The 13,349-nt window shown below is 44.5% G+C and overlaps 1 protein-coding gene across 2 annotated transcripts in view; it reads left to right on the forward strand.

The window, feature by feature from the left end:
- Positions 1-8,540: 8,540 nt before the first annotated feature.
- Positions 8,541-13,349, forward strand: part of rhbdl1 (rhomboid, veinlet-like 1) — a gene marked incomplete at both ends in the record, with an annotated part of 37,620 nt that continues 32,811 nt past the window's right edge. For both annotated transcript variants that reach the window (XM_080049714.1, XM_080049715.1), the window contains one exon: positions 8,541-8,579. In XM_080049714.1, coding sequence (XP_079905840.1) covers positions 8,541-8,579 — 39 coding nt within the window. The remainder of the gene's footprint in view (positions 8,580-13,349) is intronic.

Below are 13,349 nucleotides of genomic sequence, written 5' to 3' on the forward strand. Positions count from 1 at the left end.
TGCTGGTTCATTTGTCATAAGTCAGAGAGAGTGGAGTAGGAGGGATATCATGCATGAATTTACAGGAGACAGCCACACTGTGGTGTCAGGAGTGTTCTTTGAACCTCTAAAACCTATCTGATGCCAGTTTGTAATTTTAGCCGCCTAAAACCCTCTCAAGTCTTGTCCTGCCTCGGGGCCCAAAAGCATTCTGGGTACCGTTACTCACCTTTTCACCTCTGAAGGACTCAGTGTGTGCCCTGTGTCAGGGATGTGGATCAGTTTTCAAATGGTCCAAAACTTATTTATGCAGGTGAAAATAAGAGAAAGACTAGAAACAGGTTTAAAATTAGATTATTCCTTTTTTTGCTATGAATCTGCAGCGTTTCTTTACACTTTTATCATTACTTCTCAGTTTGACAAATTCTTTACTAATGCTTGTCAAGCAGTAACATTGTAGGTCTTCTTCATATTACACATCATGAACATTTTAGAGAGGCCATCCTGCACCTTAAAATCCCTGAAGATTAGCGAGAGAGCCCTAATACTTCAGTCAAAATGATGCAACATTAATATGAATTAGTGACATGTTGAATAAAAAGGTACACCAGGCACCAGTCCTAAAATGTGTTGGCTAATCAGATTTGTTGTTGTATGCATTTTACTCATGCACGGGCACGCGCATATGCACGCACACACACACACACACACACACACACACACACACACACACACACACACACACACACACACACAGCAGTACTTTTTAATAGAGGTGGCTCTTCAATTAGCTGCGTAGTTATGTAAAACAAGTACTATTGTTTACTTAACAGTATTTTTAATGTTTTAGTTTTTAGTGAATGTTGTACTTGGAGAGCAATGGTTGCCGAAGTCAAATTCCTTGTTTGTTTACGCAAACCTGGCCAATAAAGCTGATTCTGATTCTGATTCTGATGACCACTTGGACAAGGAATGCTCTTTGAACACCTTAACACAGTGTTCTATTATCTTTGGAAAATCCAATATGTTGTTTGGGATTTTGAAAGTTGTTGTTGTTTCAGGACCCGTTTGGTCTAGCGCTATGTTATTTTGTTGTAAGCTGTAGACTTTGCAGTTTTTACTTAGAGATGACATTCAAAAATGTAAAAAAACAAAATGGCTAATTAATAATTTCGGTATGAAAGGGAAGGTACTCTCCAGTGTGCCAGTCCTCAAATTAGACATGAAAAACTGAACTTGATGTTGTTGGGTATTTTTTGATTGTGTGTGTGTGTGTGTGTGTGTGTGTGTGTTTCCATGTGAGTAATGTTGTCTTCGTTTTCTAATTTCAGAAGAAATGTGAGAGACAATCCAACTGTTGGGTGTTTGGGTCAGGAACACATTGAAATTTGTGAAAGGAAAATCCCACTGGTTTTTCATAAAATAACATAATATCAAATAACACTGATGAAGTCAACGTCTAAATGAAGAATACCGGTAATGCTATCTAGCCGAAGACAGGTTTATTTGTGTAGTTGTGAATCTCTGTTACAATCTCACAGGACTTCAGTATAATTACCATTTTAAAACAAACAGTAACCCCAGTTTTTAAAAAATTCAAAAAACTTTTTTTGAAATTTTTTATTCTTCTATTTGCAGCTTATCTAACATTATTTCCATAAAATACATACGTGTATTGGTCCACATACATACTGTATACTGGCTTTTTCCTTCTTGTGCATGTAATTAGGGCTACAACTAATGATTATTTTGATAATCGATTAATCTGTCGATTATTTTCTCGATTAATCTATTATTAAGCGATTAGTGTTTTGGTCCGTAAAATGTCAGAAAATGGTGAACAGAGCACCTTCCTCCAACCCTTGCCAAAAGCCATGCATAGTCAGATGAGACCAAACGTGAAGTTTTTGGCCTGAATGCAAAATGCAATGTGTGGCTTAAACTAACACTACAAACCACCCTATACCATGGACCTATAAAGAAGCCCTATACACACCATCACCACAGTGAAACATGGTGGTGGCAGCATCATGCTACGGGGATGCTTTTCTTCAGCAGGTACAGGGAAGCTGGTTAGAGTTGATTGGAAGATAGATGGAGCCAAATACAGGGCAGAAAACCTGTTAGAGTCTGCAAAAGACTTGAGACTGGGGCAGAGGTTCACCTTCCAGAAGGAAAACTACCCTAAACACACAACCAGATCTACTATGAAATGGTTTAAATCAAAGCAAAGTCATGTGTTAGAATGGCCAAGTCAAAGTCCAGACCTAAAAACAATTGAGAATATTGAGAAAGACTTGAAAATTGCTGTCGACAGACACTCCATCCAATCTGATGCTGAATCTGAACCTTGAGCTATCTTGCAAAGATGAATGGACAAAATATCAGTCTGTAGATGTGCAAAGCTGGTAGAGAAATACTCAAATAGATTTGCAGCTGTAATGGCAGCGATAGGTGGTTCTACAAAGCATTGACTCAGGGGGCTGAATACTTTTGCACGCCACACTTTTCAGTTTTTTATTCATAAAAGAAAATCAAAACCACTTTTCATTTTCATTCCACTTCACAATGTTGCGCCACTTTGTGTTGGTGTATCACATAAAATCCCAATAAAATAAATGTACTTATGTGGTTGTAACGTGACAAAATGTGGAAAAGTTCAAGGGGTATGAATACTTTTGCAAACCACTGATCCTGTATACAGTAGTGGAGTGCCAGCCGTGCCCTTGAGCTGGCAATCGTTTAGTCCAGCTGCTCATTACGCTGCCTCACATCAGATCGCTCATGTCTCGGCGATGTAGTCCAGCACTAAACTAACAGGGTGCCATGTTGGGACAACAGAAAGTGAGAACAAGGCATTGACACACTGGCGGCTCTAATAAACTTGTCCTCGGGCCAGCTTGGAGTGCTACTGTGCTCTGTAGAAGGTGTGGGTCTGTGTGTGTGTGTGTGTGTGTGTGTGTGGTTTTGACAGTTGTCGCAACACTTGGACATGCAAGCAGGTGTCGGTGGCCAAGTGCCGTGCTGACTCCTGCACAAGCCGGCCAACAGAGGCCCGTCAGTTTGGCCTGCACCAAGGCACCCTTTGTGTACATCTTGCCATTCCTGCTCCTTAATCATCTCAGTATGTAGAGCAGGTAACTATTTGCACAACATCAGCTGTCAAACAGCCCCTCGCATGTCAGGCCCCTCATTGGACGCAGTCTCTAAGAGCACCTGTGGGCTGTCACCCAATCCAGCTGAGATGACTCTTAACAGAAGCCATTGTCTCTCTAATGTTTAAAGATGGCACAGCATTTTGGTAGAACTGTTTAACATTTCCATCCAGACCCCATGATAACAAAGTAATATAAAAATATATTGAAACTAAAATGCAGTGTTGTAAAACTATATTTCTGATGCTGTGACCTATACGTGTGACATATTGACCACAAGCTATCACATCTGATTGGACTCCCTTCAAGAATGCTACAATTAGCCCTAATCCTGACTTTATCCTTTGCCCTTTAATACTCTGAGACTTAGGTAGAGTACATGAGTAACATACGCTGCTGCATCAGGCTGCCTCTAAACCGGAGCTGTTTGTGATGACTGCAATTCACTATAATTTGATATTTCTTTTTTCTTTTTTTAATGCAATGATCAAATTGTCCTCAGTCATGTTTTGACCACAATGAGAAATTACAGTTTCATGTACAGGCTTTTCTAAATTTGTCTTCTTATATAAAATTTGTGTTCTTATATAAAAACCTGACTCTAAAGATACAAAACGATGATTGGAATAGCTTTTATGGTTCCCCTGCTGGTAGTATACTTTTATATCTCACTGTGTCCTTAGAACAGACGGAAGTACTTTTCTCAAAGTCCACTCATAAGGTGTATCCCATTCCATAGGCCGCAGCCTACGAAGGCTGCATTTGAAGACCGATTGCGTTATAGCGGCGCGCAAAGGCTTTTTCCATTTGGAATGTTCCTTCATATCCGGCCGAGAAATGCAGCCTTCGTTTCACGGTTTTGAAAGGTCTAACAGATGTATCCTTCGCGGCCCAACATATCCCAAGATTCATTGCGTTTTTTTCAGAGATGGCATAAAATAAAATTAAAAATAACAAAACAGCAATGTGTTGCTCCATCTTCTTAACTTTTAGCTTCCTTTCTTTTTTTCTTGTATTTTTTTTTCTTTTCGTCTGGTAGGCAACTTCTTTTTCTTTTTTCCTCCGTTGACAAGGCTGTTTCCGTTGGCAGCAATCAGGGTTGCTTGGCAGCACAGGAGCGGCGAGTCGTCACGCAAGGTATCGGCTTGTTACGCAAACCGGAAATGCTCGTAAACCGAGACCTGCCCAATTAACAACGCTCGTTCGGCCTTCGAATCGGCCTTCACAGGCTATGGCCTTCATAGACCACGTAGACCGCGTCCTTAGAAGGATGCGGCCTCTGGAATGGGATACAGCTATAGTGTCTGCTAGTGACTTCTAACCAGAGCTCCTTTTACCAACAGAGGGCAGTAGTAGCTTAAACACAAGTGAGTCATTGTTTTATTTCTAATCTATATAATCTTAGAATTGGTTTAGATATATTTAGATCAGCCCACACAAAACAAGGATATATAATTGTATAGTTATGTTTGCACCATTTTAGATAGTAATAAAAGTGGGAACAATACAATACTTGTCGGCAGTAGTAAGATATGCTGTTGATATATGCTGTATCCTAAACATGGTCCTCATGAAAGTATAGGAGTGATGATAGTTTAAACTCAAGCGGGATATCATAGGTGGCAGTCCTTGAATACTTTGTGGTTTGTCTTTGTGGATGTCAGCTATCTGGGCTGCCCCTCGCTTATGGGTGCAACTGTAGGTTTCGACACCAGAGGTCTCTGCACACTTAAACCTCACTGCAGTGACTCCCTTAATCAATCACAAGAAGCTTCTCAAATAGAGACTTTTATGTTTTTGGGCCGCAGCCCTGTCTCTGTATGAGCGTTTGAATATTGCAGAGATGGGGCTGTCCTTTGAGTACACCCCTCATTATTCTCACTTCCCCCTTCACTTTTCCCTCCTCCTCTTAATTCTCCATCTACCTCCTTACTGTAAACCTCTTCTCTTTCTTCCATTTTTGTTTTTGTCCCCAAGAGATATTCTAAGTGGAGCAGTTTGGACTAAACTGTGTTACTCAGTGACCTGATTCATTTTTCTGAAGTTTTTTCATCATGCGGGTGATTCCCCTCTATTGCGCAATCACTACCGCAATCGAACCCGGGTCTGCTGCTGGGCCCGGCCTGGGGGGGGGGGGGGGGGAGGGAGACACCCTACCAACTGAGCTAAGGGTGCCCCCTTTGTTTGTTTTATTGAGGTATCTTGAACCAAATGGTGCCCAGCCCATACAACAGCAAAACAACCAAGATGATCACATGTCATACCATACAGCTCAAATTATTCAAGAAGAAACCTCTGCATATTACAGAGGTTGTACAAAACACCTACATTCTATTTTCCAGGATTGTCTTTATGCCTGCCTTCCTCTGCTCTTGTGGACTAAACCAATATTTAAATACATTTTGGTGCAACAGCAATTTATGCTAACAGGGAACGAATCCTGCTGTAAAGTCAATCCTAAAACTAAGACCATTCCCCTAATCATGCTGAGAACCTGGCAAAGCCTGTGTATACTTAAGACAAACTGATTTGAGACCTGTAAGGGCATGCATTTATAACTCCTTCTTCTCACCCACTCCCCTGACAGAAACATCCAGCCAGCCAAACGCAGGCGCCGATAAATAAACACCTGCCTTGTGGACCTGGAGGTCATTAAGCCTACAAGGAAGTGCTCTAATTAATGTGCCTCTCTGGCTCCCTGAAAGGCCTTGTTATTCTCCCGCCGCACTGACGCAGAGGCCAGTCAAACATTTTGTCTGCTGCTCTCAGGCCTTGTTAAAGAGGAGCAGGCTGCATGCGTTCGCCCTACCGTCTGCAACATGAAGGGGTTTAGTCAGGCTCAGGAGAATCCGTTCAGTTGTTAGCGTATTTTACTGGAGGCTTATCTCGCACTGTCACTCATCTGGATGATGTCACTTGGTGGTAGTACATTGGAAACAATGATGCTGGCAATGGCCGTCGGTGGGGCTGTGAGCCTAGTTGGCATCTCTTTCATATATTCTGGGACGCTGTTTACCTGCTTCCAGTGCCATGTTTGCTCCATCCAAGCAATTTTTGCATTTTTATGTGATGCTGCGTGACGGAATAGTGCTGCGTGTATATTTATATTTCTCTGTAATGAAGCCAAGAATGTGCTGTGCTGATGTTGTTCATGCACTGTTACAATAACTGGCAAAGCTTGGGTGTTTTCCCTTCAGTGGGTTTGCTGCTTTATTTTCTTACTGCTCTAGATTTTTTCTTTTTGTTCAGGGTACTTGTCGATCATTGTTTGATATTGGGAGTCCTTTGAGGTTACCAAGGCAACAGTTACATCCAGTTTCATTCTGCCTGTCTCCCTTATTGCAGATTGCAAATCCTTCAGCAGTGACCTCATAATTACATTTGCCTTATCCATGCTCACAACTACAGAGCTTTGGAGACAAATGAATTCTGAAAATAGATTAGTAATGGAAGAACACCCCCAATGGAGCGACTTCAGTCCTCCCTCACAGGGAAGGGGAATCCTGCGGTCGCTGTAGACTTGGACGGCTATTGTTAAGGTTTGAAATAAACAAGAGTGTGTCAGATGCACACAGTGAAAGGTGACAAAAGGGAACGTCTGGGAGCTGTGCCATGCTCAAAGTGGCCTTGGCCCGAATCCATCAAGACAATTACAGCCGTTACCCGTCGCTTCATATAGTCGACGGCCCCAGTTTGAGCCAGTGAAGCACAAGATACATTACCGTGATGAGTTAGGTCCAGATATTTTAGAAAATGTATAAGCCTTCCCCGCCTGTAAGAAAAATGAGAGTCCAAACATCTGGTGCAATTATGGCACTTAAACAGGCAGAGGCACTGTTTATCACCGCGCCAGAGGCTGAGTTACACTGCTGGTGGTAAATCTCCAAGCAGAGGACAAGAAGCACAACCTGTGTCCGCCACACGGGTAAACTGAAGTCCTCACCAGGTCACAACCCCGATGACGGCTTCAGCTACAATCAGCTCTGGGGTGTTTAAGGCTTCTTCTTTTATTTCAATAGTTAAGTTATTTACGTCCCCTCACTGCTTCCTCCCCTTCACATGTATAGTCCTGAGGAGGAGGGGTCACTGCGGATTTGTGCGGAAAAGAAAACACCTCTTGAAGAGGTTTTGGATAGACTGGAGTTCAGCCGCTGCCTGCTGCCCACTCAAGGCACTAACAAGTTCCTTTTCATCGTCTATATGTTGTGACCCTCTTGCACTGCTCCCTGCACGCCACTCTCTATTATGCATCAGATTAACATAAAAAAGAGCCATTGTTCTGGCATTACTCATAATCAACTATTGTGTATAGAGGATTCTGGTCTTGCATGATTGTTGCAGCAGTGTTCATTTGAGCTCATTGGGGGATCAGTGAACAATCTAAAACAGTTTAATTAAATGTTATGTTTGTGCATGGGTGTTCATGGTGGGCGTTTGCTTGATTGTGCAGCAGTGCACACAATGTGGTTATGTGACAGCGCTTTTAATTAGCTCAGACATGTACAGTACAGGGTTACAGAGCCGACTATTTGCTGTTGGTATAATAAGTGGTTTTGTATTGTCTTCCATGCCATTCATCTCCTTTGTGTTCATTTTACGAGTCCCCACATGCTTGTATATTTGTAGCTTTTTGTCTTGTTTACAACGTGTGGGATTGTGTGTGTATCTGTCTGTCAGTAACAGCCTAACAGCAGACGTGTGTGTGGGTTTGTGTGTCTGTGTCTGTGCCAGTAGTAAGCGCAAAGCCGCAGTGGAGCCCCATCTCCCGCTCCCCACCCCGAGACGCCTTACTTGTAGTGAGGAGAGGAGCCGCAGCCCACCGCCACTCCTTCCCCTTCTCCAATTGGAAGAGAGAGGCTGCCTCCCTCCCCTGCCTCATTGGTATGCAGGCGGCGCAGTGTGTGTATGAGGAGAGGGAAGAGAGAGAGAGAGGTAGCAGTCAGTACAATGGGATAGAGGAGAGCGAGGAGGAGAGTGAATGAGAGCTGCTTCTGGATTTGCCTTTGCCTGTCTGTGTGCCTCCTGCCCGTCGTCTGCCGAAGCTGTGGGTTCACTGCCGCGCCACGCTGCTCTGGCACACAGCAGAGTCACGGCCTCATTTGCACCAGCATCTTTCCGCACTCTCAGCCCCACGACTCGGAGCCACACAGCACCTGTACCTTACTCCAGCAACACCACCGGCAAGGAAAACCAGGGGCCGAGCTCACCAGGCTTTCTCTATCACCAAGGGAGTGGGGGGGAAGCAGCAGCTACGAAGGGCCCTGATGCTACAATTTTAGTCACCAGCTGCTACCTCAAACCAAATCCCCTTCAACCTTATCCCATCCTCACCACCGCCACCACTCCTCTCTCGCTCCTCCCTATGCCCTTGTCCTCGGCGGCTCCCCTCACCTCCCTGGCCAGTATATGGATAGAAGCTCCCTGTTTCAGCTCATACAAGAGCAGGTAAGCGAGCAAGCAGGCAGCGGCAGAGGTTTCTATGGTTACGGGCTCCCGGCCACCTCTACTGTCTATCCAGGGATTGAGTCGCGGAGGCTGGGGTTGAGAGGTTGATGTCAGGATTGATAGCAAGGGGCTGTTTGCGCGGTGGGGGAATGAGAGCGTGAGGCGACGAGACGGATGCAAGCATCATGGAGCCGCGTGTGCCCCGAGAATGTGAGGTCAGATCATGAGCCACAGCCACTGAGGGGGGCCATCATGTCATGGTTATTGGAAAGGGGGGAGGGGGGGCGTGTGTGAAACTGGATGGATGGATTTATAAGATGAATGGATGTATAGATGGATTGTTTGGTGCATTATCTATTTTTCTTCATCCTTCAAATGAAGCAAAAATCCCTAAGATCCTGGTTAATTGTAACTGCTGCATTAGCAGCATTTTGCAGCAATCACGCTGTATGCACATGGATTTGTGTGTCTGCTGCACCTGTGAATTTTTTTCCTTGTGATTCTCCTTGTTTTTTCCTCTTTACCACATGCCCCACATCATATCATCTCAGGGTCACGCAAACAAAGAATTTGCGAAATTATTCAGCTCTTTCACGTCCATGGGGCAGTGAAACATCTTTTTCCTCTAAAATAATGGCTATTATTTTGACTTTAAACTTGTGTCTTTTTTTCCCAGCACTGCTGTGAAAAGCACAGCGTCAGTGGCCATATTTAGGGTTGTGACAAATGTTTCTCCTGACATCTGGTTTCTTAAGAGTCCTCTACCCAAACCGACTCTTTCACTGTCCAATCAGATGTGTGTGTTTGCATTGAGCTTGGTCTACCATCTCCAAAATTTACAAGGGTTAGGGCAAAAAAACAGACTTGAAGGCAGATTCTGCCCAAGTAAGCACGAGTATATTTGGCCTGTGCTCCCTGGAGAATTGTGTCGAGGGTGTGTGTGTTTGGAGTATACATTTCCAGCTCTATGTCTTGTCTTGTCTTTAACTCCAGGTTTTAATGTGTCATGTGTTTTCGATGATTAACCGCCCTACTGGGGGTTTGGGCTGACTGACAGATAGATTGGCCAATCATTCAGGCGAGGGTCAGCAATTGATTACCTGCTATAGGGTTAAGGGGTCGCGAGTGGCCCATCTGCAACACATTGATCAACAGACCTGAGAGCCTTAGGCAGGTGTGTGTGTGTGTGTGTGTGTGCGATCATGTCCACACAGTTGCATTTTTATGAATGTGTGTGTGTGTATTTTTTATAGCAAGTAGAGGAATCCCTTGTGGGTGGAGTGAGAAGATACTCTGTGGTCACACTAGTGAGTCACTTACTGTACAAACACATAAGTGATAACAGCCATTTGCTGATACTTCACCAACACATATTCTTTCACAGACACATTTTTAATGCGGTCTCAAAGAGGCTGACTCAACTGTGTCAATATAATTTTTCGATTTGTAGCAAGTCCTCGGGCTGGAGATGAAGCCAATATTTCCACACTTTAAATGCTTGCCTGCTTTATTGATTGTAGGGCTTACCCTGCTCATGCCTGTATGTTCATATAGACAGTTTGCAAGGCCACAGTCGAGCAAAATGCGGTCCTATTAAGCTGAGGTCTAGACCAAATCACTCACACTGGCTGATGACAGGCTTTTTTTTCTACCTCTGGGACTCCATACGGCAGCCTTTGATTTAGAAAAGGGCTCTCTAATTAAACTAGAATGAAGTCAAACCTGCCAAAAGATTTTGGACTGTGAACAAGAAAGCCTGTTTTTTAACAAAACCTTCTGCCCGCCTAAACATTGGGCACATTTATTCTCTTCCTTATCCAGGATTTTTTTTTTTTTTTTTTGGAGCTCTGCCCTCCAGGTTGAAACTGTCACATTCACTGAAGGCTTCCCACAACAACCAGAGTGTCCCAGCGGCCACTAAGCAAAGCCACAAAACACCTGGTGGTCAAGTGCTTTGCTTAAGGGCATCTTAGTGTGGCCTTTTTGTTAAGAGAAAGGGATTACTCAGTCACTGTCAATGCTTAGATGTTCAGAGTGTAGGGGGTAAAGGTGCAAACTTACACCTTTTTTATATTGAAAATATATATATATAGATACACTTTATACATTTAAGGTGTGACTGGCCCAGCATTTCTTCAAAAACACATTAGATTGTTGGCAACTTTGATGCTAAAAAGAAAAGTTTGAGGTGCTTCATACACTGCAGGTCTAAAGAAGAATGGGCTATTGCAGCCCTGTCATACTGGACCACATGAAAATGCTGCAGGGGGAGAAAGAGAAAGCAACAGTGGCAACATTAGTGAGTTTATTAGTCTTTGTCTGCAGGAGGTTGCAATGCTGAGCTCAGGCTATTTCGGGCCTATGCGGGCTCACATATGCTCATGATCAGAATGCACACACACACACACACACACACACACACACACACACACACACACACACACACACACACACACACACACACAGACGCACTTGATAGTCCCTGACTTGCACCCTGATAATCTTTCTATCCCAGTGCCTCTGATAAGGCGACTGGATCGGTCAGCAGCACTCAGCCACTAACACTACAGGTCATATGTCCACCATGTGTCATTCCAGTCTTATCTGGCTTATTTATATCTCTCTCTCATAAGGACTTGGGTTTGTGATTACTATTCTGACATATTGAGAATAAGGCTGTTATATGATGTCCCCTTTCATAATTTTCTCACACTAGTTTGCATTGAGCTGTGTTTGAAAATGCCTCTGGCTGTTCTGTGTTTAAACGCCAGGAAGTGTATTTTGATGGTTGTTTGCGTCAAGGAAAGACATCCCTTGGTGTTTCTCTTTAGTGTAGTCTCCTCTAAAGATAGAGAGAGGGGAGTTTGGACAGCTTGGATCTTATGGCCTTCACCATAGCAGTGCCACAGTGGTAAAGTGTGAGCGTAATGATAATAATGATGATAATGGTTGTAACAGCAGGCCAGAACGTGCACTGTGGTAATTACAGAGTCAGTGGCCCGGTTGTTGGCGAGTCCTGAGGGCAGCCGATATGATTCAAAGGTTTCTTTTAATCTGATGCCATGCAAATGAATCTGTCCTGTAAATGCCTCTGCACACATGCACTTCCCTGTTCAAGCCTGACAGGCTGGTTCACAGAGACCAAAGAAGTCTGTAGTATTGGCTGTGTGCCATTGGCTTTTAAAAAATGACTAACAAAGTGATTTATCAAGTATAAAAAATTGTTGCAGACTAATTGTAAACTGTAAAAAAACAAAACAGGAATAGCCTGATAAATCAGTCAAAGTTTCGCAACAACTAAGGTGAATGCATTCCATATGGCCGTGTGTCAGTCTTCTTCAGGTGAGACACCCACTGGCGTGTACCGATATCATGGCTGGAGGGCTAAATCTTGAGCCTGTGTGGAACATGCTGATAAGTGGGTGGTGGGCTGGGGTCAGTAGCAGTCGCTGCGCTGAAGGTAATAGAGGTCCCCGGGGGTTAAACACTGAGATGGTTCACCTGCTGATGGCATTGCACTCCTCTTTGCCCTCATCCTCCTCCTCCTTCAACCCGTCTATATATTCTCATTCTGTGTCCTATCCGTCTATCATCTCCTCCCCGTTGCCCTTCAGCCAACCCAAGTTTGGCTGCTCTCTCTGCCTTAACACCTCCACCTTCCATATTCAATGGCCCGCCCTCCCTTTACCCTGCCCTTTTCCATGCCTTTGTCTAATCACCGCCTCATTCTTCTCTCATCGCTCTCTTTCCATCCATTTGTATTCTATCTTTCCTTTTTCTCTGAACCCTTTTCCGTCCTATTATCGCCTCTTCCTCTTCCCCCCCTTTGTGTCTTTTCTTTCGCCCAATATGTCGGGGCGGGGGAAAAAGGATGGCTGGCGGGGGGATGCAAGAAAGGGATGACACACAGGCGACCGGTAACCATGGCAACGCATGCAGCTTGTCAAAGTGTCGCCTTCGCCCGTGTTGGATTGCTTCCAACTGCTTCCCTCTCAGCGCCTTTTCCCCTCCTTCTTCCAACCCTCTTTTTCCTGTCTGTCTCTCCCCCTCTTGTCCGTGCATAAGTCTGCCTGTGAAGAAAGAGAAAAAAAGGCTTTTCTTGCCAACACTCATTCATCTCACTATACCCCATCTCGCTAATTGATAACCCTAATTGGCTACAAGAACCTACCCTCCACCTCCTTTTATCCCCAGACGGTCACCCCCCCCCCCCCCCCCCCCCCCCCCCATGCTCCTGTTCTTCCTGAATAAGGTCAGATGATGGAGGGAATAGTATCCATGCACTTATGACAGCTCAGCTTCAACACTCGGGTTTGGCGTAAACGTGAACACAGCCATATACAGCATGCCTCTGTTGCTGCCGCTGTATGCGTAGTGATGTGCTGACATATGGAGGCTGACAGTAATCAGACGTCCCCGGTGTGGCTCTCTGTTCCCCCTGTCAGCCCGGGCTGAGCCAGGAGCACATTAAAATCTGATCTATCTCCCCTCTATATGGCAAGTGAATGCAGAGCACTGGAGTGTGTCACAACCCTCTTATGGGAAGGAGAAGAAAAGGACTCGCTGGCAGACTGCTGGGTTATGCAGACGAACAAAATAGCAGACAGTGGGAAGGCATTTTTATTCTCTACGGGTCTTTGTTTCATCTCTGTCGCCTCTCGGCCCGTCTCTGTTCTCCTCACCCCTCTTTCCCTACTTTCTCCTCCTCCTACTACTATTCCATGTTTCCATATCTTCCATTCCATCACATAACCACCATGCTCCTCCCTC

The sequence above is a fragment of the Ammodytes marinus genome (genome assembly GCF_949987685.1).
Source record: "Ammodytes marinus genome assembly, chromosome: 20".
Lineage (NCBI taxonomy): Eukaryota > Metazoa > Chordata > Actinopteri > Uranoscopiformes > Ammodytidae > Ammodytes > Ammodytes marinus.